General features: G+C 40.4%; 1 protein-coding gene across 1 annotated transcript in view; it reads left to right on the plus strand.

Moving 5' to 3' along the window:
* The window catches only part of PDS5B (PDS5 cohesin associated factor B), a 73,547-nt gene extending 47,996 nt beyond the window's left edge, over nucleotides 1–25,551 (plus strand). Inside the window, exons 15-35 of the mRNA XM_082221542.1 lie at nucleotides 1,534–1,582; nucleotides 2,577–2,716; nucleotides 2,803–2,918; nucleotides 4,456–4,561; nucleotides 5,250–5,410; nucleotides 6,432–6,555; nucleotides 6,969–7,127; nucleotides 7,954–8,022; nucleotides 10,273–10,409; nucleotides 12,771–12,894; nucleotides 13,067–13,271; nucleotides 13,938–14,052; nucleotides 14,394–14,526; nucleotides 15,490–15,609; nucleotides 16,271–16,333; nucleotides 17,156–17,301; nucleotides 19,596–19,695; nucleotides 20,807–21,249; nucleotides 21,340–21,441; nucleotides 21,696–21,834; nucleotides 22,962–25,551. Coding sequence (XP_082077668.1) covers nucleotides 1,534–1,582; nucleotides 2,577–2,716; nucleotides 2,803–2,918; nucleotides 4,456–4,561; nucleotides 5,250–5,410; nucleotides 6,432–6,555; nucleotides 6,969–7,127; nucleotides 7,954–8,022; nucleotides 10,273–10,409; nucleotides 12,771–12,894; nucleotides 13,067–13,271; nucleotides 13,938–14,052; nucleotides 14,394–14,526; nucleotides 15,490–15,609; nucleotides 16,271–16,333; nucleotides 17,156–17,301; nucleotides 19,596–19,695; nucleotides 20,807–21,249; nucleotides 21,340–21,441; nucleotides 21,696–21,834; nucleotides 22,962–22,997 — 2,787 coding nt within the window. The 3' untranslated portion in view covers nucleotides 22,998–25,551. The remainder of the gene's footprint in view (nucleotides 1–1,533; nucleotides 1,583–2,576; nucleotides 2,717–2,802; nucleotides 2,919–4,455; nucleotides 4,562–5,249; nucleotides 5,411–6,431; nucleotides 6,556–6,968; nucleotides 7,128–7,953; nucleotides 8,023–10,272; nucleotides 10,410–12,770; nucleotides 12,895–13,066; nucleotides 13,272–13,937; nucleotides 14,053–14,393; nucleotides 14,527–15,489; nucleotides 15,610–16,270; nucleotides 16,334–17,155; nucleotides 17,302–19,595; nucleotides 19,696–20,806; nucleotides 21,250–21,339; nucleotides 21,442–21,695; nucleotides 21,835–22,961) is intronic.
* Nucleotides 25,552–27,852: the final 2,301 nt, after the last annotated feature.

A 27,852-nucleotide genomic window follows, 5' to 3' on the forward strand; every position in this document is an offset into this window, starting at 1 on the left:
TTACGCAGAATTCTGACAGGTAATCAGTGACTTATGCTGCCTGGCTTTTCCGATAAGGAGTAGAAAAGCTTGATTCAAATAAATTGCTTCGTTTGTGCTTAATCCTCTGGAAATCTTTGCAGCAAGAACCTGACAGACTTCAGCACCAGTATTGGATTTCATTCCCGCTTAATGATGGGTCTGAATTGTTTGAGTTGTTCTGTAGGCTAGACTGTACTTCAGAACTTTTAGCGGTTGCCATTAGAAACATTGCCTCTCCATTCTTTTCCAGTTGACTCAAAAGTCAAAACTGAGTTGTTGAATTTCTTGATGGCTTTAAAAAAAAAAAAAACATTTTGAGAAATTTTTCATGAAGTGAGATCGGGATATGGCAAATGAAATCATTTCTGACAGCTATCTGGTTTCAATCAAATAAGCTAATATTATATTTATTACTACATGCTGGCATTTTATTCCTTTTTAAAAATAAGTAATTTTTCAGTAATATTTTTTTAAAATAAAGGAGTCCTCCTTTTCCCATTATAACTAGATTGCCCCTTTCTGACAGGTGTTCATAGTTCCCTGTTTATAGGCAGTTGTTTATAAAATTAGTAGGGAGTTCATGTGTTGACAATGTAAAAATGAGAACATTCTTGGATTATGATGGTATTTTATTAGAAAAACAGCAACAGTTTATTGCACACTGAATTAATGAAATGAAATAACACAGTCACGAGTATCATTGATGATGTAAAACATCTTTTTAATATAAGATAAAATGGAACGTTCATATTGCTGCCTTCTCAAACCTGGTGCCCTCTATATTTTGAACTATAATTCCCACCAGCCCAAGCCAGCATGGCCAATGGTCAGATGATGGGAACTGTAGTCCACAGAGTACCAGCTTGGAGAATGCTAAATGGAATTTAGTTATTCAAAGAGGGCTGGTTCTTAGTATTATTATTTTTTTTGCATTAACTTTTTCGTGTAATTTTTCAAATTGGCAACACTGTATCTGTTGCTACTATTTATATTATGGTTAGGTGACAAATATACTTTTAAAGGCAGCAACCTGAATATGGTTTAAAGAAACACTACAGATGCTTTTGCCTGCTGTTATAAAAAGAAATACACTGGTAAAAAATAGAGTAGATTATGGTCTTTGTTAGGTGGCTACTGCAGAAACCCACATTTTGGGGTTATTATTAGGCTTGCTTGGTCTTTTCCTTGGTCCTTAATTTTTTTCCTGATGATTTCCAACAGCATAAACCTGCTTGTCAAAATGTAAACCGATTGTGAGTAAATATGCTTAGGAATGTAGCATATATATATATCTCTATATACCCATCATGGTTTTAAGAGCAGCGGTGGACAATTACCTTATTCTCTGTGTTGAAATCCAGCTTTATATTGTATTCAACTTCTATATAAGTATGATGTATAAAAATGATGTTATCTATTTCTGAAATGATGGTGCAGCTTTACACCTGATGCTGTGTGAGTTCACAATGCAAAGTCTTGACATTCAAAAGTGCTTTCTCATTTAATTTCCAGACAGATGCCAGTAGTAAAGCTATATTTTCAAAAGTGATGGTAATAACAAGTAAGTTTTTAAAAATGTTTTAAAGCTTTAATACTTTAACACTGTTCCCTTGCTAATTTTTTGTTCAACTATTGATTGAAGTACTTTCTAATTTGGAGAGAGTATTAAGACACTGAGGTCTGAAATGCCCCACCCAGAACAAGTTGTGTGAAGAATATTGTTAGCATAAGCACATATATCATCAGTACAGTTAGTGGTTTGAAATTTAGAACTGAGGAGTAGTGGGGGAATATTTTTTCACTGGGCGGTATCTAACTACAGTAATACGTCTGGTTGCGAACCGTCCTCCTTGTGAACATTGGTGGGTTACAAGCTCAGCTAACCTGGAAGTAGCTGTCCTGGTATCGAACTTTGTCCCGGGATGCAAGCGAAAATCACACGCCAGAAGCATGCGCGCAGCCGGAGGGCCTGGAACAGATTAAGTTTGTAACCGGAGGTACCACTGTAATATGTTCTGTCAGATGTGGGTGGTGCTGTGAGTTAAACCACAGAGCCTAGGACTTGTCGATCAGAAGGTTGGTGGTTCGAATCCCCGCGACAGGGTGAGCTCCCATTGCTCGGTCCCTGCTCCTGCCAACCTAGCAGTTCGAAAGCACGTCAAAGTGCAAGTAGATAAATAGGTCCGCTCTGGCAGGAAGGTAAACGGCATTTCCGTGTGCTGCTCTGGTTTGCCAGAAGCGGCTTAGTCATGCTGGCCACGTGACCCGGAAGCTATACACCGGCTCCCTCGGCCAATAAAGCGAGATGAGCGCCGCAACCCCAGAGTCGGTCACGACTGGAGCTAATGGTCAGGGGTCCTTTACTATGTTTGCCACAGTCTTAAGAGCTTCAAAGTGGCCCATCGCTGAAGCTTGCCAGCCACAGTAGAAGCTAACTACAACTGGTTTTGGGGTGGAGTTTTTGTTTGTTTGTAAGTATTAGGCTTCTTAATTTTTTTTTCTATTAAGTGATATAAAAGTCCCATTGAACCTAAACAAATTTCACTTCCTTAAAGGAAACTTGCCAGATCCTGGCAAAGCACAAGATTTCATGAAGAAATTCACGCAAGTTCTTGAAGATGATGACAAAATTAAGCACCAGTTGGAAACACTTGTTAGCCCAACATGTTCATGCAAACAAGCTGAAGGATGCGTGGTAAGAATAGGTATTAAAGCATAACTTTTTGGTTATTGAATTGTCTTGTCTGTCAATTAACTGTTGGCTAACATTGAATATTGCAGCGAGAAATTACAAAGAAGCTAGGAAATCCCAAGCAACCTACAAACCCATTTCTGGAAATGATAAAGTTCCTGCTGGAGAGGATAGCCCCTGTGCACATTGATACAGAATCTATCAGGTACCTCTTTTCACTTAATTTAGTAGTAAAATTCAATAAAACTGGCAGGAGGTATTGCACAGACAGGTTTATTATTGATGAGAAAAATTACTTTATTCCTCTCTTGATGATGATATTATAAATAGTAATAACTATAAAGCTGAAACAAAGAAAATTGCAGAAATTACATTTTTACCACTTTTCATAAGGAAAAATGAAGTAAGTCCTCTGAATAGGGAAAAATTTCAGGGGTGGAGGCCAAACATATTAGCAATGTGTTGGGGCAGGGAGTTGCTTATGGTGGCAACAGATTCATTGTTTTAGAATTTTAATTTTTTGCACTAGGTAAGAAAGGGTTTTGCAGTCATTGTGATTAGCAGTAGCAGCAAGAGAGGAGCTCTTCTGGGCAGCCACAGTTTTCCCACCCCGAAGGCTGCTGAAATTATGCTACGTACTTTGTGTGTGGCATTATTCAAGAGCTATACAGAGCAGGTGGGGAATCACAACTACCCAGAAAAGTCCTCTTTTGGTGTCAGTGAATTGTCACAACATTACAGGTAAGATTTGTTTTTTTAAAGTAAGCATAAGGTAAAGGTAAAGGGGTAAAGGGACCCCTGACCATTAGGACCAGTCGTGACCGACTCTGGGGTTGCGGCACTCATCTTGCTTTATTGGCCGAGGGAGCCGGCATACAGCTTCCGGGTCATATGGCCAGCATGACTAAGCCGCCTCTGGCAAACCAGAGCAGCGCACGGAAATGTCGTTTACCTTCCCGCCGGAGCGGTACCTATTTATCTACTTGCACTTTGATGTGCTTTCGAACTGCTAGGTTGGCAGGTGCGGGGACCGAGCAATGGGAGCTCACCCCGTTGCAGGGATTCAAACCGCTGATCTTCTGATCGGCAAGTCCTAGGCTCTGTGTTTAACCCACAGCGCCACCCACGTCCCTTAAAGTAAGCATGTTCCCTTACAAAAAACAATCAATAGGTACAGCTGCTCCACCCATGAAATCAACAAAATGGTTCTCCCAAATTTGTCACTTCCAAAAGGGGTAAGGTGTTGGGTTCATCAGTAGTTGTAACTGGTAAAAACAGCAATAGCTGAAGTCCTGACCTTTGGGCATTTATAACAATGTTTATGATCAACATAATGGACATCACCTAAAATAATTTTTAAAAATCACTTTAAATTACCATTAATTCAGTGTTCTGGCTTTCCATTTAGGATGTTTGCTTAGCTATAAAAAACATAAAGGTAATAGAAAGTATTATTCATGGTAAGGTAAAGGACGGTCCTTTACTTTTACAAAGGCGACTATGGGTTATTCATAGTTGTACATCACAATCAGTACTGTCAGTTGAGATTTAATCAAAGCTTTTAAAGAATGTATAGTTATTTACTTGCTAAGGAAGGAAAATGTCTATCTTAATATGTCATGCAACTTTAACAAGGAATCAGAAAGGATGTTTTGGTACTAGTAATGCAAATAGCACTAGCTATAGCTCAGCAAGTATAAAATTATCTACTGGTGATTAACTTTGATCTTGTCCTTCGTTAGTGCCCTAATTAAACAAGTGAACAAATCTATAGATGGGACAGCAGATGACGAGGATGAAGGTGTACCGACTGATCAAGCAATCAGGGCAGGTCTTGAATTGCTTAAGGTAAAGAGCTCCTCTTGTAGTTAGTGAGAAGCATTACTGGAAAAATGGAAGCTGTGGTTGGGATGGTCTAAAGCAGGGGTGGCCATCTCCCAAGAGGCTGCGATCTACTCAGAGAGTTAAAAACTGGCAGTGATCTACCCCCTTTGGGGGGGTTCGGGTCAAAGTTGTTGAGGTTTTTTCAGGGAGGAGGTAAAATGTTGAGCTTTTTTTAGGGGAGCCACAGTTCTTTGGGGGGAGCCAATGATCTGCTAGTTATCTACCGCAGACGTCCAGTGATCTACTGGGAGATCACAATCTACCTGTTGGACATGCCTGGTCTAAAGCATGAGACAAACTTGTGAGTATTATGTAAGCTGGGTATGTGTGTCTTATTTAGGGTGCAGCTGCTGCATAGCCAGATCATATTATTGATGATAAATGGAGAGAATGAGTGCTGTGTTAGTCTGTCTTGCCATATGTTCCCTGTGCATTTTAATTTTATAGTTGAGAGCTGCTGTTATATTATTTGGAGCGTTGTCACTGGCTACAACTAGGCATTTAGTGGATGTATTTTTTTGCTGTTGATTTCTCCTGGTATATAAAAGATTACTTAATAATTGAGCTGAGTAAATATAGTCATATAATGGTTCGGTTTGTATGGAGTGTTGTGAGAATAAACTTTAAAAGAACCATATTGCTTACTTTGCAGGTGCTTTCGTTTACACACCCTATCTCATTCCATTCAGCTGAAACTTTTGAATCCCTCCTGGCTTGCCTGAAAATGGATGATGAAAAGGTGGCTGAAGCGGCACTGCAAATTTTCAAGAACACGGGAGGCAAAATTGAAGAGGATTTCCCACACATCAGATCGTGAGTTAAATACAGTACCTTTAGGCTGTCCATATTAAATTACAGTTTTAGAATTCTTGGGCAGAATTTAGCTCTTAGGGAAGTCAGTAATGAAACACTTAATTTTGATGACGTCGGCTTGCACCTGTTGCTTTCACCACCCTGGAACAGAAACAAGCCAAAGTCTGGCTTGTGTTATCTATGAATCTGGGATCGTGGTTTATTTCTCTCCCAAAAAATTCATAAACAGTAAGCAAGGAGCAAACCTTGGCTTGTAATTGTAGTTTGTTTGAAGAGAAACAAAGTATGAGCCTGGGTTCGCATATAAATGACAAATCAGATGGGCTTGTTTCCTGCCTAACGTGGCAGGAGTGGAGCAGGAAAGAAGCCAAGTGTGGACTTTTTGAGCAGGGCACAACAACATGCTTCTCATTCATGTTAAAACATAGTTTATGTTACTGTGGTTTAATTTTATCTGAGAACCAGGCCATTATGTTAAAACAAAGCAAGCTCTGCTGATGATAGTTGCCAGGACACAGCTGGAGATGATGTATTTCTGTCGAAATTGGTTGACTTTTATTTTTCACAGTCAACTTGAGGCCTGCACTGTTTGGCTTTCCTTAGCATAGTGCTGAGAGAAATGCTCCTCATATTGCTTAAAGTAAAAAAACAAAAAATATTTTAGAAAGGAAAGTCATAGATTTTAAGACAAACGAGGCAGATATTTTGGTGCACCAATTATCCTGAGAGACTGGAAATACAGCCACGGATATTCAAAATGATAACCACAGACTTTCAAATCCTATGGATTTTGGCTTGGTGGGTTTGCTCTCTGCATTCAGGGAAGACCTGTTGTTTTTTTTCTAGACTACTGTGGAAGAAAAATTAAGCACTTGAATATAGCTTTCGTGTTTCTCCCCCTCCACTTTGAAAGAAAGAAAAAAAAGAAGAAACATTTTGACTGCTACATTTATATCTATTTAAAGCAAACAAAAGAAATGTGGCAGATATACATTAATAAAAAAAAACTTTTTACTTTTAGTGCTTTGCTTCCAGTTTTGCATCATAAAGCTAAGAAAGGACCGCCTCGCCAGGCCAAGTATGCTATTCACTGCATCCATGCAATATTTTCCAGTAAAGAAACACAATTTGCACAGATATTTGAGGTAATTGGGGGGGTTTCTTGGTGGGGGGAGGGGAATTTTATAGCGCATTTGTATTTTTTCTGGGAAACTGCCATAACTAAATGCTTGATACCGAAAATATTGCAGTTATGAGTGGAGTTAAAATGTGCTTCTTGAAGAACATTTGGTTCCATTCCTTGTTCTGTTTGTTTGGGGAAGAGCTATAACTCCCTGGTAGAACATCTTGCTTGCATGGAGACCATTCTGGGTTCGGATGAACTGAACTAGATGGACCAAAGATCTGACTCAATATAAGGCAGTTTCCTATGTTTCTGTGTTCTGAACAAAAGTGATTATCTTTAACTTAGTTCAACAGACTGCTAATTAAGGGCATGTCAATTAAGTTTACTCTCATTAATATTTATTAATACTTAATGGCTGTATTTATTTTTTAGCCACTGCATAAGAGTCTGGATCCAACCAACCTTGAACATCTGATTACACCTCTGGTTTCCATTGGCCACATAGCCTTGTTGGCCCCTGATCAGTTTGCTGCCCCATTAAAGTCCTTGGTGGCCACCTTTATTGTTAAAGACTTGTTAATGAATGACAGGGTAAGGACTTTTTTTTTACTCTATTTTTTTACAGCAAGAAATTCAGAAACAGGAAAAATAAAGTACTACTTAAAATAATGTCTGCATAAACCTTTTCTTCACACAGGAGCGAAAAGCATAAATATATTTTTCAGACTGTGTCAAATAAGCCTCCCTGGGTTAGTAACCAAATTACCTTAACCTAATATTAATTCAAAGCAGTAAATCCTTGAAAAAATTCCCCATCATCTCTTTTTCATCCCTCCCTTCCCCCTTTTTATTAAAATACACACAACCAGGTTCTCTGCTATCACAAACAGGTACATGGATTCTCTTGAGTTATTACAGTGTTCATAAATTCAAAGCATGCATATCTCCGAATTATAATCCTGGATTTCAACTTTTATAAAGTGTCGCAAACACTGCATTTGACACAATGCTAAGTCAAGTTTTGTTTAGCTCTCAGGGGTCACAGAGCATGTTTTTCCTTGCAAGCATGAACATATATACAGCATTTTTTCCACAAGAGAAAACAAGCCAGCATTAGGTGTGCAGGATCCTAACCTACTCAACATACCATGGCTAAAACAAGCAATGGTTTAGCGTTGCTACCACTATAATCCATGCCTTCCGAGTATGTGATTTTTGTTGGTAAAAGAAAAATCCATTTAGCTTACATGGTTAAATTGGTGTATGCATAGGCACCCAGTCCTGTATTCCTGGTTTGGTTCACAAGAATAATATAATATATATCTATACAGAAGCTGTATATTAAGATGAAGTAGGAAAAAAACAGTGGTCTTCTCTGACTATTGTATATGAAACAAAATTATATAATTTTATTCAGATGCCAGGTAAAAAGACAACTAAGCTCTGGGTGCCAGATGAAGAGGTTTCTCCTGAGACACTTGCAAAGGTGAGTCACTTAAATACTTGTATTTACATAATTATCTTCCTATCACATTTTTTTTTATTTGTCTACAGTGCTACTTTTACTTTCTTTTTTCTTTTTTTTTAAATAATTTTTATTAACTGGCCAATCACATCAAATTAAATCATATCACATAAATTCCGAATTACAAAGCCGAATTTTAAATTTTGTTGGGGGGACCCATATTTCAAGATCCGAAGGGGGATTCTAATCATTTTCTTGCTGCTGCATTTATGTCCCAATCAGTCCAAATCAGTCCAAACAACTACTTTTACTTTTACTTTCAGCTAATTTGTTCCTTTCTCTGTCTGATCTCCCACCCTTCTTAAAGTAGCTTTTTGTGAGACTCTTTAAGATGGTACATGGTAGAAACATCTTTTAATTTATTTATGAACTATCAGTAAATAACATGATCATATTGCGCTTATGCGGCTTCCATTCAGTATTATTTGTTAAAATGGATGTCGTTATTTATTAAATTGTGGACACCATACATTTTACAGTTAGATAGCCAAGGCTTTAAAGCTTCTAATCAGATACAAGTATAACTACTTTCTCAGTAGTGGTGGTCTTAATCTTTGGCTTCACCTTATACAAAGGATGCTAGTTGTCCTCTGTTTAGAAAAAAAAGGTTACTATGTGAGAGCAATTGACACTACAAACCCACCTAAATGGCAGCTTTTGAAGGTTTATCTTTATGTGAATAGCTATGCATTCCTAGCCTGTCTTGAGTGTATTCAGAAATTTGCTGCTTTAACAGTAGCATGACCTAGTGCTGTATACCATTATCTGTGCTCAGTGGCAGATCTTTGGGATACAGGTAGGTGGCCGTGATGGTCTGCCGTAGTCAAAACAAAATAAAAAAATTCCTTCCAGTAGCACCTTAGAGACCAACTGTTATTGGTATGAGCTTTCGTGTGCATGCACACTTCTTCAGATTCTTCAGATCTTTGGGAAATAGTATTATAATTGACTACTTAGTGTGGGAGACCCACTCTTTTCCCCATTTTGTATTCATTTGATTCTGAAGAGCCTAAATATGGATTTACAGTGGTTTTTATATCATGGAATTGTTATGGTCCATGAAGAATCCATGAAACTCCAGTAACTTGAAGTCCAGTTCCTAATTAAATATAGCATTACATTTTTTCTCGCCTTTGCATTTTGTCCCCTGTCTTTCCTACTTTATCAGGCTTTGCAAGTCTTCCTTAGTCCTGTCAGTCATTCTCTATGTACCATTTTACTTCTCCTCGAGGCCTACCACACAGTCACTAAATACATGTTGTGTTTAATGACTTCTGTCTCTCTGGTAGGGCAGGTTTTTTTCTTATGGCTGGAAGAACAACAGCAAGACACTCACTAGGGTGGTAAAGAACAGATAACTGCCACAGAAGCCATTCTTGGTTGACCTTTCAAATATGGTGTGTGCTTCGAAGTAGGGCAACTTGGTCAGGAAGGCCTGCAAACTTAGCAAAGGCACAAAGGCAAATTCTGCAGTGATCACCATCCATTGACCATGCTGGCTGGATCCGATTAGAACTTGGAGACTGCTTTATAGTCTACTATCTTCAGTAGTCAGGGACGCAGGTGGCGCTGTGGGTTAAACCACTGAGCCTAGGTCTTGCCAATCAGAAGGTAGGCGGTTCGAATCCCCGTGACGGGGTGAGCTCCCGTTGCTCGGTCCCTGCTCCTGCCAACCTAGCAGTTCGAAAGCACGTCAGAGTGCAAGTAGATAAATAGGTACTACTCTGGCGGTAAGGTAAACGGCGTTTCCGTGCGCTGCTCTGGTTCGCCAGAAGCGGCTTGGTCATGCTGTACACCGGCTCCCTCGGCCAGTAAAGCGAGATGAGAGCCGCAACCCCAGAGTTGGTCATGACTGGACCTAATGGTCATGGGTCCTTTTACCTTTGCCTTTATCTTCAGTAGTCAGTGGAACAGCAAGGTGAGAGGAAGGAGCAACTTACTCAAAAAGGAGAAGAGCCACAACTTGATGTGAATTAGCTTCTAAGCTGCTTTTGGTGGGATGGATATATATATATATGTGTGTGTGTGTGTGTGTGTGTGTGTGTGTGTTCGTGTTCCTATTCACCAGATTATGCGGTTTCCTATAAAGCTTTTTTTTTTTAAATGAACAGCATTTTTAGAAAAGTGTCCTGCTATGTAATTACAGAGACATTATATTGATCTACTGTACTTGTTATAATTTGCCTCTGCTGTTTGTCATATTTGTTTCAGATCCAGGCCATCAAGATGATGGTTCGATGGTTAATAGGAATGAAGAACAACCTCAGTAAATCAGGAACTTCTACCCTGAGGTTGTTATCAACGATATTGCACAGTGATGGAGACCTGACAGAACAGGGGAAAATTAGGTATATAAATAATGGATGGAAAGCTAGTTTTTGGGTAATTTATTTCAGCTGGCATAGAAAGTGGAAGCATATTATATCTCTGATCCAGTGATACGCATGCAAAACAGAATGCTGCTGTGTGCTTCTGCACATACGTGGTCAACATGGAGGGTGGTAGTGTTTAAACAGGTAATTGATGTTCTTAAACTGCCAACTGGGCCCTCTGTTTACTTGGCACATGTGGCTGTGGATTCCAAGTCCTCGAAGCTGTAGTAGATACTGTACCAGTTTTTCTTTCTTCTTAAGGAATTTTTGTTGTCATTTATCACTTTCAAAGCACATAAAGTTTGCTAAACATTGTGGAGAAATCAGAAGATAAGACCGTCTCTGCGCACAGACTTGCAGTCTAATACACTGTGCACCAAAGAAAAATGGAAGGAAAGAGGAAAGCAAACAAGTTTATGTCGCAATTTTTATAGTTTGAAATTGGCCCAGTTATATCTCAGCTTGTTAAGCTAAGATATGCAGAAGGTCTTTTTACCATGCACAGAGCCCCTTTGCCCCTCACTTCTCTGCAAATCACAAGGTAATCCAAAGTCTCTAACCAATCATTATTTTATGTTTTGTCTGAGCTTTGAAACAACCCGGGCCGTGATTAAACCAATGTCAAACCATGGTTTAGTAACCTGGCATGTCCCAGAGCTTGGCAACCATAGTTTCCGGTTCAAACAAAAATGGAAAACTATGATTTACTGAAGACTTCCTGGATTAATTGTGGCTCACAGGAAAGGGAGGAGTGAAACAGCTCCATGCAGAGGCCTTTGGATCTTTAAAGTCTGAGTCTTGGATCCAAGTTCTTGGATACAGTTGAATCATCTGGATCATTCAAATGGAAATCTTTTGTTTTATTCTTCTGCTGCTATTATTTTAATTAGTTTCAGCTTTTAAATTAGGTTAGCTTATTTGTACCGTATTTTTTGCCCCATAGGACGCACCGGCCCATAGGACGCACCAAGTTTTTTGGGGGGAAATAAAGAATTTTTTTTTATCCCCCCCCCCAGGTACTTGTGGGGCCGGCAGTGGGGAGAAGCGCTCTTCTCCCTGCCGCCCGCCTTCAGACCAGGTCCGGAGACAGCGGGAAGACGCGCTGCACCTCCCAGCTGTCCCCGGAGCTTGCGGGGTTGGCGGCGGGGTCTCCCCGCAGTCAGCCTCCAAACCACTTCGGGAGACAGCGGGATGGCGGCATTCCGCCTCCCTCTGTCCCCCGACCTTGTGGGGCTGGCGCTGGGGCTCTCCTGAAGCCTGGAGAGCGAGAGGGATCGGTGCGCACCGACCCCTCTCGCTCTCCAGGCTTCAGCGAAAGCCTGCATTCGCCCCATAGGACGCACACACATTTCCCCTTCATTTTTGGAGGGGGAAAAGTGCGTCCTATAGGGCGAAAAATACGGTATTTCTTTTTTTTAAAGTTGTATTTATTTATGCAATTGTTTTAATATATAATTTAAAAATTGTTAAAACAGGTAGCTCACGTCTTACTTGGGGGTTACGTTCCTAAGCAAAATTGTGTAAAGCTCGCACGATCCCCCATAACTCACTGTACCTCCTGAGATCTGGTCGTTAAGCTTACTTACTGAGGTCTTGGCAAGTGACCTATCACACCCTCCCTGCAGCTTCACTTGCCCTCCTCCCCTTAGCCTTTCTCAATCCTCTTCTAGCTGCTGCTGCTGCTTCTCCTTCTTAGACTCCTGCTGCTCTTTCTGTTCTCTCCCTGCAAACCTACAAACTTTTTTTTCTTAAGCCCTCAAACTCGCTTATACCTCTGGGTCTCCTTGTGCTGGGTTTTCCATGCTGCTGATTGGCTCCTTTCAGAGGCTGCTGGTGCTGCTCTTGCCATTGCTCTCACCTTGAAAGGAAGAGAAGGTGGGGGTGTTTCTGTGCCCAGACCCCCCGCTGCCCCATCTTTTGGCCCACCCCACCCTCTTCCTATTGAATTAATTACTTCCCGGCCAAATGCAGAAAGCTGCAACCGCGTTAGTGAAATAAAAGTGAGATAGGAGTTACCTGTACTTATTGTTCATTTGATACACTGTGAGCCGCTTTGGACACAAATTTGGCATGCAAAGTGGCATCCAAATAAACTACTGATGGTGAGATGTGAAGGCCAGCGCTCGTCTCTGCTTTATAAGCTGAGCTATGGTTGTCTGAATACTGCCACGCTGAGAAGACAGATCATGTGATCTTGACAGGTGACCCTTCCTGCCTTTCGGGTACGTGTAATGGGGGTTGTGAGAAAACGAATGTGAGCCAAGCATGAAGAGCCTTTGCACAATAATCTAATGGTTATTATCCTAATTAGCTCATATTCCGTTTCTTATTTTTCAGCAAACCTGATATGTCTCGTCTGAGGCTAGCTGCTGCGAGTGCTATTGTGAAGCTAGCCCAGGAGCCTTGTTATCACGAAATCATTACGTTAGAACAGTACCAGCTGTGTGCATTAGCTATTAATGTAAGTTAAACAGAAGGGCATTGCTGGGCATTTGCATGCTAATTATACATAGCTTGACACAGTCAAAATTTTACAGTGTTAACGTCTGCAGCAAAGTACGTTGGACTTCTAAGAAAAGGTGAACATATAGGGAACAAGTCATTGTTGTATAACATCTTTTTTCCCCCCCCAGGATGAATGTTACCAGGTTAGACAAGCATTTGCTCAGAAACTTCATAAAGGTCTAGCCAGGCTACGGTTGCCACTAGAGTATATGGCAATATGTGCACTGTGTGCAAAAGACCCCGTAAAAGAGAGAAGAGCGCATGCGAGACAGTGCCTTGTGAAAAACATCAATGTGAGAAGGGAATATCTGAAGCAGCATGCAGCAGTTAGCGGTAAGTACCGGCCTAATAATTTCTAGATTAGGTTATTGTGCTGTGCTGTATGTGGGGCTGCCCTTAAAGCCAGTGAGAGCCAGTGTGGTGTAGTGGTTAAGAGCGGTAGTCTCGTAATCTGGGGAACCAGGTTCGCTTCCCCGCTCCTCCACATGCAGCTACTGGGTGACCTTGGGCTAGTCACACTTCTTTGAAGTCTCTCAGCCCCACTCACCTCACAGAGTGTTTGTTGTGGGGGAGGAAGGGAAAGGAGAATGTTAGCCGCTTTGAGACTCCTTAGGGTAGTGATAAAGCGGGATATCAAATCCAAACTCCTCCTCTTCTTCTTCTTCTTCTTCTTCTTCTTCTTCTTCTTCTTCTTAAATTTCCTGGAAGCTCCAGCTGTGTATGTGCAGGAGCAAGGTTTCTGACCGAAGTCGACTTTTGCCCAATATTGATGTCGTTGCCTCTCAATTATTTCTAGGTTTAGGGCTGCAACTTTTTAAAGCCTTCAACTAGAAGTTGGAATCTTCTGGCCACCCACATATATGCACTTGTCTTTGTGGACGTATTTGCATGAGATTGAAAATGATTTATATTTGAATCTATATAAATTGAATATTATTCGATCGCTATTACGAAGCAATCCAAACCTTACTATTTCCCCCCTCAATTTTACACTTTCAGAAAAACTCTTGTCGCTTTTACCAGAGTATGTTGTTCCGTATACTATCCATCTTCTGGCTCATGATCCCGATTATGTCAAAGTTCAAGATATCGAACAACTGAAAGATATTAAAGAGTAAGACTTTCTAAAAAGATCAGATACATTATACAATTGATAGTATGTGTCAGTCTGTTTTCATATGCTCATTTGTAGTTTGTATTAGTTTCGTTAAGGAAATCGCTTTTTCAATTCTCTCTTTTCCCAGACTAGAGAAATCAGTTAATTATTTTTAACCATTGTGAATAGAGAATCATTGAACTGTAAAGTTAGAAGGTACTTCAAGGGTTATTTAGTCCAACTCTCTGCAATGCAGGAAACTAAGCTAAAGCATCCATGACAGATGACCATGCACTTTTGCAGAGTATATGGTTGTATTTTCTGACAGTTGTATATTTAATAAGGAATTTTTCTTTTAGGTGTCTTTGGTTCATATTAGAAATATTGATGTCTAAAAATGAAAATAATAGCCATGCATTTATCAGAAAAATGGTAGAAAACATTAAACAGACAAAAGATGCTCAAGGACCCGATGACCCAAAAATGAATGAAGTAAGTTGAATTAAAATATTTGGATGCAGGAATTAGGATAATTGAAGTGTGTGTGTGTGTGTGTGTGTGAGAGAGAGAGAGAGAGAGAGAGAGAGAGAGATCAGTTACTCTCTTATGATTTTTGGACACCTGCACAGTGCCTGCCCTGTTTCAAGAGTACTATATTATTAGGTATTAAGATTTTTGTGAAGGTTGTCTGAGCAGCTGTGATTATCGAGGATGTTCTTGCACAATAAATAGACTCAATTAGTATCTATGTTATACGAATAAAACTTATCAACATGAACACATGCAAACAAACCCATACAAATAACAATGAAGTCTATGAACCAGTGGGTCACAAGTAAAAAGTTGCTTTTAGCTATGATTCTTCAGATTCATGCAACTCGTTGATATCTTCTGATTCCTTGGGGAAGTATCTTTAACAGATTCCAGCTTAACTCAACAATAGGCACTAGCTCTCCCAAGATCGTTGTAAGATAAATGCAATCCTTTATTCTTGCTCGGTCATTCTTTACCATATATTTACGTGGTTGCCCTGCTAGTACTGTGATCCACTTGGATCAGGCTGTGACTCACTAGTGAATCCCGACCCACCAGTTAAAGACCAGTGCTGTAAAAGGTGGAACTTATTGGGCAGTGTGTTCTTTCAGGATAAAATGAACTTTGTATTCTACTTTTCTCTTATACTGAAGGTTGATTCCATTTTTCGTAGAACTGAAATGGGGGGGGGGGGGCCTGGACCATTTTATCTCTCAGATAATCTGGATTCCATAGTTGCAGGCATTCATATGCTGAGCAGAGAGGTGACATTATGTCATACACTGCAATATCCATCTCCCTCATGTAGATTGATGGTGTTACAAAATATATATGAGCTTTTACATACAAAACTTGCTTTATTTATAGTACTCTAGGATGTTTTCTGATAGTGTTCAAAATCACTTTCTTTCCCTTCCCCAGAAACTTTACACGGTGTGTGATATAGCAATGAACATCATAATATCAAAGAGCACAACATATAGTTTGGAATCGCCCAAAGACCCTGTACTTCCAGCTCGGTATTTCACTCAACCTGACAAGGTAAAATTTGGCTTGTGGATTGGGACCTTTTCCTTGTTGAATAGAGAAGTGAAGCCTACAGGTATGGCCTAGCTCTTCTGGAAGGCAAGAACAAAAGTTTTGACCCTGCTTTCCAGAAGAGGAGTGAAGCCTTACCTGCGTGCTCCACTCTTTGCTGACCAGAATAACATTTCATGGTAAGTGCAACTTATTACAAAGGGTAGCTGTTTTGTTCAATGGCAGTGGTTCTCAACCTGTAGGTCCCCAGATGTTGTTGGACTACAACTCCCATCATCCCTGACCACTGGTCATGCTGGCTAGGAATGATGGGAGTTGTAGTCCCATCTGGGGACCCACAGGTTGAGAGCCACTGTTTTATGGTAACAAAACAACGTAGTATCTGGAGGGCTCTCAATTTTATAGACTTGAAATATTAATAAATTCTACTCTATAATATTGTGTACAACACAGGGTATTCAGTCTTTATAAAGTGCTGCTGGGAAACTGGCTGTTTTTCATTAAATTTATCTGCTACCGTGATCATAATATTGAATCAAAAATCTGTTCTGATACCTATAAAAATAAATATTTTTTACTAGTGTGGCTCCCAAGAGCCAACCAAGGATACTGACTAAACTGCTATTGAAATATTTCTTCTAATTAGTTTTGTTTCTCTTTGCAGAATTTCAGTAATACCAAAAACTATCTGCCTCCAGAAATGAAATCATTTTTCACGCCAGGAAAGGTGGGCTTTTGTATATACCTACTTAGTATTGCACCAAATTAAACTTATTTGTCTCACTCCCCCCTTTTCATTAAATGAGGTTTTTTTAATAAAAAAAAGGAGAAGAAAAAACCCTGCAGATTAGGATGGTGGTTTTTAGATGAAACACACATGAGCACCAGGGAGCTGGCTTTTAAAAATACCTAGAAAATAGAGTTATTTGCCTAGTGCTGAAAAACATAAAGAGAACAAACCAGACAAGTTACCTTTGGGGGAGCATTTCAGAATGGGGTGCCACATCCTACCTAATTTTTTGGGGGGAGCATCAGGAGAAGGCCCTACAGTAGTGATTTCAATGCACAGGCAGGTACATGTGACCAAAGTTGTCCTTCAGGCAGCCAGGTACAATTTGAATTGTTCTCGGAAGGTGATTGGCAACCACCTGGTCTTAAAACTGGCATGATGTGTTCCCTAGTCCCAATTTCCAATTAGCAACCTATTCTGAATTAATAGACGTTTCCAGTGTACAAAATGCTATAATGCACTGCAGTGAACAAGTCTTGAGAGCAGGGCATGGATAACTGTGGTCAGGATATGTATGACTTAGCTCGTGGAAGATGTTATGGGCACAAGACTACAACACCTTAGGGGTAAAAACTGCAACTTTTGTCTAGCCTTTTGTCTTGTCTTGAAACTTAATTTTTCAAGCTGTATATGTTAGGCTCTGGGATTGCCTACCGTAAACTGCAGGTTTGAAGATTGGTTTGTTACCCGAGAGACGGATATTCCTATTCCTAAAAATAATAAGCTGAAACTGAGAATTTGCTTTTCCCCCTCCACCAGCCCAAAGCTGCCAACGTTCTTGGAGCAGTTAATAAGCCTCTTTCGTCAGCTGGCAAGCAGTCTCAATCCAAATCTTCACGAATGGAAACCGTAAGCAACGCCAGCAGTAATTCAAATCCATCCTCACCTGGAAGAATCAAAGGGAGGTGGGTACACAGCAAAACGATTAGCTTCTTCAGTAGTTAATATATAAACCCTATATAAAACTTTCCCTCATACTGGTATTATTTAGTGGTATACTAGTGTTAACTTCCAGAGGAGTGTCATTTTTTGTATTTGATGCAACAAAATGTGCAGCCAAATTGGCAATTGGATCTTTACATAGCCAGTTGGGCAGGTGGGTGCCACTAACGGTAATGTTATTGCAATGTTGGCTCTGATCTATTTCTTTGAGCCTGCTATGTCATTTCTGTGACAGCCATATGCTGTCATCATTGCCTGACACATCTGTTAAATGAATGAAATGAATCCATCAACGTTGGCGTTCTTGATACAACTTGGCTTACCAGGATAATGTAACAATAATACTTGAAAGCATGCCAAGTTACAGAATTGTATGTTAAGCTACTTTCATTTTTTAAAATTTGAAGCAGGTTTTTGCTTAGGTCTAAATCAGGCTTCCTCAACCTCGGCCCTCCAGATGTTTTGAGACTACAGTCAACCTTCATCCCTGACCACTGGTCTTGCTAGCTAGGGATCATGGGAGTTGTAGTCCTGAAACATCTGGAGGGCTGAGGTTGAGGAAGCATGGTCTAAATCTTGCCATTAGCTGTACTGTGTGGCTTCAATTAAGCTGAAGTTGCTGTATTTCAGCCTAACGTTCCTTAGGATAGTGATGTGCTAAACAACATGAGAATTCCAGTTACCATGTACCAAGAGAAAGTGCTCTATAATAATAATTTCACAGAACTTTTGTATCTCTGGTCTTATGCAGATGTAACATTGCCTTATGACTGGCAGTGCCTCTCAGGGTTTTGAACCCGGGGCCTTCCCGATGCAAAGAATGTTCCCTCCTACTGAGACCCTGCCATTCCCTCTGCTACTTCCATACCAGAGAGACATTGTTGGGCATGGGGTCCTTTATAAAGGCAGAATCCTACATGTTCCCTTGCTTGCTATATGAGATCGCCATTATTTTTCTTCCCAGTTGGGTGGGGTGGAACAGAACTGCAGAGCTCTTTACTGAAATGGCAACACAGAAAGTGCAGAAGTGAAATCCTTTATTGCTGGAGTTAGTCAATGCTGATAGACAAAACACAGGCGCAGTGGGGGCTGCTGCCCCTGTTGGGAGGAGGGGAGAAGCCTGCAGGCTTGTTCCTCGAGATTTCCACAACAACAGTGGTGGAAGGGGTTGCAGGGAAGGAGAAAAATAAGCTCCTTTATTTCCCCTCCCCTGCCATTATTGTCTGCCACAGGTTTCCTCCCCCTTCCTGGCCTTGCTTGTCCACTTGCTCAGTCTAACTGCCCCCCTCCGGCTCAAGTGAACCATGGCTCAGGCAAGGCACAAAGGAACAGAAGGGTTGGGTGTGGCAGCTCCCAGCAACCATCCTGCTCTGCTGCCACTGGGGCTGCAGTGGTGGCATTGGCAGGAGGAGCACAGCAGCAACAGAGCAGGGCGATTCCTGGAGATTTGCCATGAGTTTTCCTAGCTGTTCCTCTGCATTTCCTCTGGATTACCCACCACCCATGCTAGTTGCCTGGGCTGCCCACCAGCTTCTCTGCCATCGTGCTGCAGTGTGCCAGCATCATTGCAATTCTATTGTATAGTAAGAAAGGCATCCTATGAAACAAGCTGGTGTATGGATAGGGATTGTTTTTCAGTGACTTCCTTTGATTTGAAATGGAACAAAAGGGAAGCTATTTTTCCCTACTTGAGAGGGGTATTCCTGTTCCTCTCATGGGCATAGCCAGGATTTTCGTTGCGGGGGCAGGCTTTTGTTAGAGGTCAAAGCCTCAGATTAGTATTGATTTTTTCTTGATTTGGGAGGGGCAGCTGCCCCCACCCTGGCTACTCCTCATGCATTGGGGTCACTTGGATCAGGTTTTAGTCCCCAGTGAATGTACCCCTTTATTGTCTTCCTTTTAAGTGAATGGATGCCATTCCTTCTTTTGGGAAAAAGTGTATTTCAGGACAACAGTGCACTGAAGGTAGACTTTCTGCCTGCTAGGTCTTCAAGAGGCATAGTATATTTATGGTATAGCACTTGTCCTCCCACCCCCGGTATTCTTGAAATATGCAGGTATATCTGTCGTAATAGATGATAAATTTATGTTGGAGGCTAATAAAAGTATGTTTTATCAGATTTAAGTTATCTAAAAATTCATTAAGAATAGTTTGTTGCTTCGGGCCTTTTCCTGAAGCCATTGTTAATTTGATACTAAATCAGAAGTGGCAGAATTAATGATATTTCTAAAAAGTCTTTGAATATGTGTGTTATAGACTTGATAGTACTGAAATGGACCACAGCGAAAATGAAGACTATACAATGGCTTCACCTTTGCCTGGAAAGAAGAATGACAAGAGAGATGATTCTGAAATTGTAAGGATGAATTAAGTGTATTGTGGTTTTCCCCCTTCCAGTAGGTATCTAAATAAAAAGAAAAGAAGAGAATACACTTGAAAATCTCGTTGAAAATTTAAAATGGCACCAGCTTTTGAAAATTAGCACATTTGCTTTTGGAGCACCAACTCCGGTCAATGCCTGTCCACATAGCCAGTGGTTAGCAAGGGTGGAAGTAGGAGTCAACCGCATCTGGAGGGCAGCAGTCTGGGAACAATATGAACTAAGAAGATGCAAAGCTGTTTAGGTTCCATAGGTTACACTTGCTGCAGGTTTGGTTTTGCACATTCTCAGGCAGGAGGAAAAACATGCACAGGTGTTGCAAGTCACTGCAGCAGCTCCCTTGCTGCCCATGTCTCTTGGTCCTACATACACCATGAGACAGCACTCCAGGCCTTTCCCTCAAACACCCCTCCCCCTCAGATCATGTGCTTTGCCACACCCACAAACAAAGAGACACAAACAACCCATAATCAAGCCTCAGCAACCAGCCTTAATCCAAAAGTCACAATCTCACTCTCTTCCACCAATACATTGAAAATGCCCCCTTTACATGTCCTGTTCATGAACTCCCAGAGATTGCAAGCAGCTAAGAAGAACTGCTGCAGGCTACTAACTCCTCCCCCAACTCACTTTAACCTTGCTTTTAACCCCCTCCCCCTCAGATTATGTGCTCTCACAATACAGTGGTACCTCTGGATGCAAACGGGATCCGTTCCGGAGCCCTGTTCGCATCCTGAAGCGAACGCAACCCACGTCTGTGCATGCGTGGGTTGCGATTCGCCGTTTCTGCACATGCGTGTGACGTCATTTTTATCGTCTGCGCATGCGTGAGCGGCAAAACCCGGAAGTAACACGCTCCGTTACTTCTGGGTCACTGCGGAGCGTGACCCGAAAATACTTAACATGAAGCTACTTCAAACCAAGGTATGACTATAAAGCCAAAAAGGTTAAGAGATAAGATTTTAAGTTAAAAGGACAAGATACTGCAGCCCATTTTAGGAGAGCGTCACTTGATCTTAAATCTGTTTTCCCGAAGTAGAATCTTGAGATATTTGATGGGAGAAGTAATTTTCTCTTTGTTCCTTAGTCAGATCTGGAAAAGCCCAGAGGAAGGAAGAAAATCATTACAGACTCAGAAGAAAAGTTGGGTATAGACGACCTGAATAAACTGGGGCAAGAACCAAAACTTAGGAGTGGTCAGCGTGGGAGAAAGAGAGCAGCGGCCATTTCAGAGTCTGAGGAACCTCAGTGGTCAGAGGAAAAGAGACTAAAGGAAGATGTGCTAGAAAGTGAAGATGAGCAAAATAGCCCACCAAAGAAGGGGAGAAGAGGGCGACCTCCCAAGGCTTCTACGCAAAAGGAAGAACCAATAGTAAAGGCTCCTAAAAGAGGTAGGAAAAAAGCCACACCAGTAAAACCTGTAGATGAAGAAGAGGAGGAGGAAGAGGAGGAGGAGGAAGAAGAAAGGCAAAATATCGAGCAGAAGCCCAAAGGTCGGCAGTACAAGACACCAAGGAAAGCACAACAGAGGTATTCCTCCTGTTTTGATATCCGCTTTCTAACTTTCAGCCTCTTTTAATTCTAAATCTGCTGTGTAACTGAGATATGCTTCCCAAACAGGTCTGAATCATCTGAAATAAGTACAGCTGAATCGAACCAATCCACACCACAGAAAAGGCGAGGGAGACCACCAAAAACACCACCGTCGCAGCAGAAAAAAGGGTGAGTGTGAGGTGAATTTAATATGGGGTACATTAAATTTAGTTTTAAAATTTTGATACCTCAGATAATTCTGCCAAAATAGTTAACTTGCTAGCCAGTGCTCTTAATGTCCCTCCAGAGTTTTGCAGCAACCTTTGAACATGTATGCACTGTAAGGGCTGACGGGAAATAAGTTCAGTTTTGCTTAAATGCTGTGATGACCTGTGCTTAACACTCCTCGATTAATACACTTGATTTGTGGTTTGCCATTTTAGAAGAGCTGGACGGTCAAAGCAAACAGCAAGTAAAGAAAATGAATCAACTGAAGAGATGGATGTATTTCAAAGTAGTTCCCCTGTTCAGGACATTCCCCAAGAAGTAACAATGGAGGAAGAGGAAGTTTCTACAGTCAGAGTAAGCAAATGTTTGTGTATTGCAGCTACCTATTAAATCTGTTCATTTCATTTCCCCCCAGTTTGAATTATTTTATTACATATAACTACAAATGTTTCAAGAGGTACAGAAACAAGCAATGGCTTGCCTGCCTGTTTTAACATCATTTGATAATCACATGTCTTAAAGTTTGATCTTCAGCAAAGAGACACCTTCTACCTACATTTACTGTGGGAAGTGAAATGAATGGATTTTATTGTGGGGTAGGCCAATCATTTACATGCCACACTACAAGAGAAGTGAGCACAGTGGGAATCTAAGTTACCTGTGCTTAATGTGATCCAATGTCTTGATCCAAATAAGCACTCATTACATGATATATTACTAGTAAGCCTCACCATCTTCCTGATTCTGCCTAGTCCCATTGAAATCAACTCTTTCATGATACCCCTCTGAAATAAATGAATGGAACAAGTTTTTTTAGGGTTGCCATATTTCAGTAAGTGAAAATCCAGACACAAATGTTGTCGAGTTGGTTTTTTTTGCAAAATCTCTCCTAATTCCCCCCCCCCCGGAAGTTCTGTTTTAGGAAATTCATGAAATTAAACCAACTCTTCTAATATGGCCTGCCATAGGTCCGGGTTTTCAAAAATTCCGTCCGGGCACCATTTGACGAGGGAATGGCAGCCCTAGTTTTTTGGCATTAAACCCATCATCTTTTCAGGGAGCAGAACATTTTCATGTAGTAATGGTTATTTTCTCCTATATCTAAATCACACTTTTAAAAGTTTATTTTAAAACGGGCATAGGCAAACTCAGCCCTCCATATATTTTGGGACTACAACTCCCATCATCCCGAACAGGACCAGTGGTCAGGGATGATGGGAATTGTATTCCAAAAAAAAACATCTGGAGGGCCGAGTTCGCCTATGCCTGTTTTAAAAGGTACCTGGAAGTACAAACCAGGGTTGATAAGGAGCCATTGACCACCCAGCTGCACAATTTAAGATGAATTTGGGTTGTGAGTCCCATTTTTGCTTTTGATTCTTGATGGAGCAGGTGGTGATTCGTGTGGAAGCCTGTTTAGATAGACAGATCTCTTTTCTGGATTAGAGCCTATAACTCTTCATCTGGTGTTTTTCCCTCAGGTGAGCCGGAGGACATCCAAAAGGGAAAGGCGATGAACAATCCACGTTCCCAGCCTTTGAAGTGAAGTCTTTTTGAAGAATGCTCTTATTATGCATAGTTTCAGGCTGAAGGAAGCTGTTGGTGCTCAGAGTGGGGTTGCTGAAGGAAGTTAGACCAATCTTTTGTTTCCCGCCCTTGCATTTGGAGTTCCTAGGTCACAAGCATAAGCCACACACATGTTAATATCATTAACTGTGGGTTCTTGTGAAGTGTAATGTGCACTGGCTATATAAACACATGGAGTAAAGAAACCACCTGTAAATAATCCTTTTTTAAAAAAAGAAATGTTTCTGACTTCTAAAGTGCTTGTATAGCTTTTACAGCGGCTTTAAACCTGACAGTACCAGACTGTTTGTTAGATATGTTTATTTCGAAAAAGGGAGGGTTGGGGGGGAGTTAGAATGGATATCAAGCAATATCTGTCAGTGTCTGTATTTTTATTTTTATTGGCATTTAACTGTGAACAAATTATCAGCTTGACAAATAGTGACACTTCTGACACTATTTGCTTGAAAAAGGAAATACATGATCTCTTTATCTTTATGTATCTAATCCAGTGTTTACCTTTGGCACCCATCTGTCTTCGAAGGTGCCAAATTGATTTTGAATGATGTGGGATAAAATAATACAGCCAGATGCAGATTTGTGAAAGTCGATTCATTTTATGCACCTCAGTATTGATTCCAGACTCCTGGACCTCTCGTGGCATTGAGCATTTAAAAAAAAAAAAGATTTAATATGTTAATTTTTTATGTGTTAATAAATAATGTAATGAAATCCTATCCCCTTATTTTTCCTTATTGGTTTAATCTGCTGTATCAATAAAATTCTGTAACTGAATTTTTAATAGTCTAGTATGTCAATGTGTATATTTCCTCTTGAACATTATGTTCACAAAGAGCAAATTATTACATTATAATATGAAACCTGGTACCTGGACTTTAGTGAAAAAGCAGGTTTTATAACCATGTAAAAATCGGAAAGAAAATTTTATTGATGCAGTCTGTCTTTATAAAGCTGTTCTCTCTTCAGAGCCAAGTGTTTTGTATTTCACAGTGAGTTGCATGTTTATGAGAAAAATGTAATGAAATTGCAATGTAATTTTTTAAGTCTTATCTGGCTGTAGGATATGCTACCTTGCCTCATGAGAAGAACGTTCTACCAAGAGTTTATTGTACTTTCTTCTTTGTTAACCAAAATTTTTATTTTTGTGAGTGAGGTTATGGGCAGTTAGGGGGTGGGACTTAGGAGGGCTGTGTTTTCATTTGAATGATCAGCTGCAGAATATTCCAGTCAGGGTATTCAAAATCTGTGTGAAGCTTCACTTTATGTCCTACCTTAAAGTGATTGAACTTTGTTTCTGGAGTAAAATTACAAAAAAGGAAAAGAAAAGAAAAGAACAACTAGGGGAAAACTCCTTAAGGCATTGTCCTGTATTCAGTTTTACAAACTGTCTTTGAACCAAAATGTATAGGTTACTATTTATGCTTAGCCAAGCACACTTTATAGTTTTAACATGCTGTTTTCCTCCTGCTTACTAGCAGTAAATGTAAAAGAATCTAATTTTAACTTATTAATATTTTATCTCATGGAATAATGGGACATTGTCATAAAATTAACAAAAGGCATCCTTTTAAGTTATAATTCCAAGGAAGTTTATGCTGGGGAAGGGAGGTGAAACATCATGGTAGTTAGCAAACATGTTTGCAAGTATATTTTTCAGAGGTGATTCAACTTTTTTCTAAGCTTTTTTATTATATAATTTGTATTGATTTGTATTATTATTCAGCAGCAGCAATAGACAAAGCCAGACAGTTTGTGTTGATCAAGCTGTTCTGATTAAGTGCTTTTTGTAGTGGCTCTTTTAGCTAGTAATTACTGTTCTTCAGCTGTCCTATATTTTTATGCCCGTAGTTCTGGGTAAACAGCTGTCTGAAAACATTAGCTGAAGGTAGCTCAGATGACTTCACTTAGAAACTTCCCTAGCACAAAGTAACCTCAGTGGTTCACAAAGTTTAGCAGTGCAAATGAGAGTTTTTAAATCCTAGGGGGGTGGGTAAAGGAAGGTAGCACCGCATTTTCTTCACTGACAATATTGCACTGACAACATTTACGGAGTATATATCTTAAGACCATTTTATACAAAGTATGGAACAGATATTGAAACTACTTGCAGACTGTTGAAGATTTATTTGCATGAACATAGTTTGGTCATATTTCCATTAATATTGCTGCACATCAGTTAATCATAAAATGCCAATGTTTAAATTTAATCTATAGTTTTGCAGTTTAAATGTTCATTTCTTGCATTTCAATGTGTAATTGGGAAAACAGGTGCAGATGACAATGTTTATAAACCTTTTAGGTTTTATCCTCCTCATACACGTATAATGAATATCTTATGTACTAACACTTTGAGATCTGCATACAGTAGCTGCAGTAAAATAATGTATAAAGAGACTATACGCTAAGATTCAGTTAGCGTGCTCTTCAATTATGTTCAGTTTATAGTATGTACTGTATAACATTAAACAGTCAAATTGAACTCCCTGTTACAAGTTCAAGTATGAAATTATTATGCTTACAGTAAGTTATATTGAAACAGTCTGCAGCCAATCATACTAATCCATTTTAAAGATACCATTTTCTTGCTGCAGTGCAGCTGGAAACAGTGATTTCTCGCTCTCTCTGTACTTTTTTTTTTAAAAAAGGCAAAACTCTTCAAACAACTTCCAAAGGTTTTACCTAATACTTTTCTCTGCATCAGTTCCCAAAAATGCAGTTATGCTAGATATGTTTAGATTACAATTGCAATCTCTGTTACGGGGGGAGGGCGGGGGGCAGGGGGATGAACACACACATTTTTCCATCAGTTCTAGGCTTGTTATTAAATAGTGAATTTCTCACCCATTTTGCCTTGCCTTTGCCAGAGGGCTGTTCAGGGACTAGTCTGGGTTGACATCACAATGCCTTGCAAATCCCAGCTGACTATTGCTTCTGATCTTGCAAATTTAGAGTATTGTTCTTGACCTGAGGGGAGGGAGACAGTTGAAAGTGCAACAGAGGATAACAGCGGCCAGAGGACCCAATAATAGTAACATGGCAAGGGGTACCAGAAAAGAGGTGAACTCATCTCAAGCATAGCTGTCAACATTTCTCTTTTTTAAAGGGAAATTCCCTTATTCCAAATAGGATTCCTCACAAGAAAAGGGAAAGGTTGACAGCTATGATCTCAAGGCAAACACAACCCCTCTCTATTAGATCTCTTTGTCACGGCCATCCGAAGTCTGAGAGATTACTACCATTTTAGTCACCAGAACTGCCTGCTGTCAGTACAGAGGTCAGTGCATATTAAACCAGGAAGGTGCAGTGGTAAGGACCCATTAGACTGTATGCATAATCACAGCGGGAGAAAGGATGCAACCATTCTTTGTGGTTTTAGTGATTTTTTTGGGAGGCGGCCACACTGAGTTAAGGTTGTCTTTTCCCTAATGTGGCTTTACAGTGGTACCTCTTGTTATGAACTTAATTCGTTCCGGAGGTCCGTTCTTAACCTGAAACCGTTCTTAACCTGAGGTACCACTTTAGCTAATGGAGCCTCCCACTGCTGCGCGATTTCTGTTCTCATCCAGTTCTCATGGAGCCAGTGTGGTGTAGTGGTTAAGAGCGGTAGTCTCCTAATCTGGGGAACTGGGTTCGCGTCTCCGCTTCTCCACATGCAGCTGCTGGGTGACCTTGGCCTAGTCACACTTCTCTGAAGTCTCTCAGCCCCACTCACCTCACAGAGTGTTTGTTGTGGGGGAGGAAGGGAAAGGAGAATGTTAGCCGCTTTGAGACTCCTGAAGGGGAGTGAAAGGCGGGATATCAAATCCAAACTCTTCTTCTTCTTCTCATCCTGAGGTAAAGTTCTTAACCCAAGGTACTACTTCCAGGTTAGCGGAGTCTGTAACCCGAAGTACCATTGAATTTCTTAAGATGTAGGCTCTCACTGAGCAATATAGGCTGAAGAAGACGTTATTGTTCTTGAGCATACAGGAATTAGAATTTCTGAACCAGCAGGTACAGGAGACTTAATTCTGATTTATTGAGATATGTGTGCTACCTGGTCGGCAGTTTGTTTAAATTTACCCTGTGCAGTTAATAACTCTTGGCTGAGCGTCTCTTACTTGTTCCCATTTTGAGTGTCCTTCGTTCCCCTAGAAGATACTAGATCAAACCATCACAATTTGTGCCTTGCTTGACAACTCTGGGATGACTGGATATTTCCTTCACTGCTACAAGAAAACATGTTGGCTTCATTTATCTTCGTGTCTGTGGCAGAACACCATGCATTGTGGGAATGCTTACCAGTGCAGCCTTCCAGCAGAAATTATTAGAAAATAATTTAATTAGCCTTAGAAAATTCAAAGGTATGCCTGCATGTTGCCAGTTGGGAAATTGTGGCTCTGCCATCCTGTCTAATTTAATACTACGTTTAAAGTTTTAAACTGGTTCTTGGCATCAAGTCTAGCTCTATTAGATAAATACCTTCCCCCAACCACCTTAATTATGGTCAAAATTTATAATAAATAATTGCTGGAATTGCTTGAACCATAAGCTAGTTGGCTATATACTACCTTGGCATTTTCCTATCAATGGCAGTGATTTGTCTGAATGTTTGCTGGTTGTAATATAGCAGTATTCTCAAAGCTCTGCTTTGCTAGTCCCACTCAGATCAGTGGGATTCAAGAGTATTCCATCATCTTCTGACTACTGCCTCATTTCTTCCCTGTTGATTTTCGCTCCCTCTGTCCTGGAAAAATCATGAATAAAGAGTCAACCTTCGCAGAAGCAAAGTAGTTTCAATAAAGC

The sequence above is a fragment of the Podarcis vaucheri genome (genome assembly GCF_965113315.1).
Source record: "Podarcis vaucheri genome assembly, chromosome: 4".
Lineage (NCBI taxonomy): Eukaryota > Metazoa > Chordata > Lepidosauria > Squamata > Lacertidae > Podarcis > Podarcis vaucheri.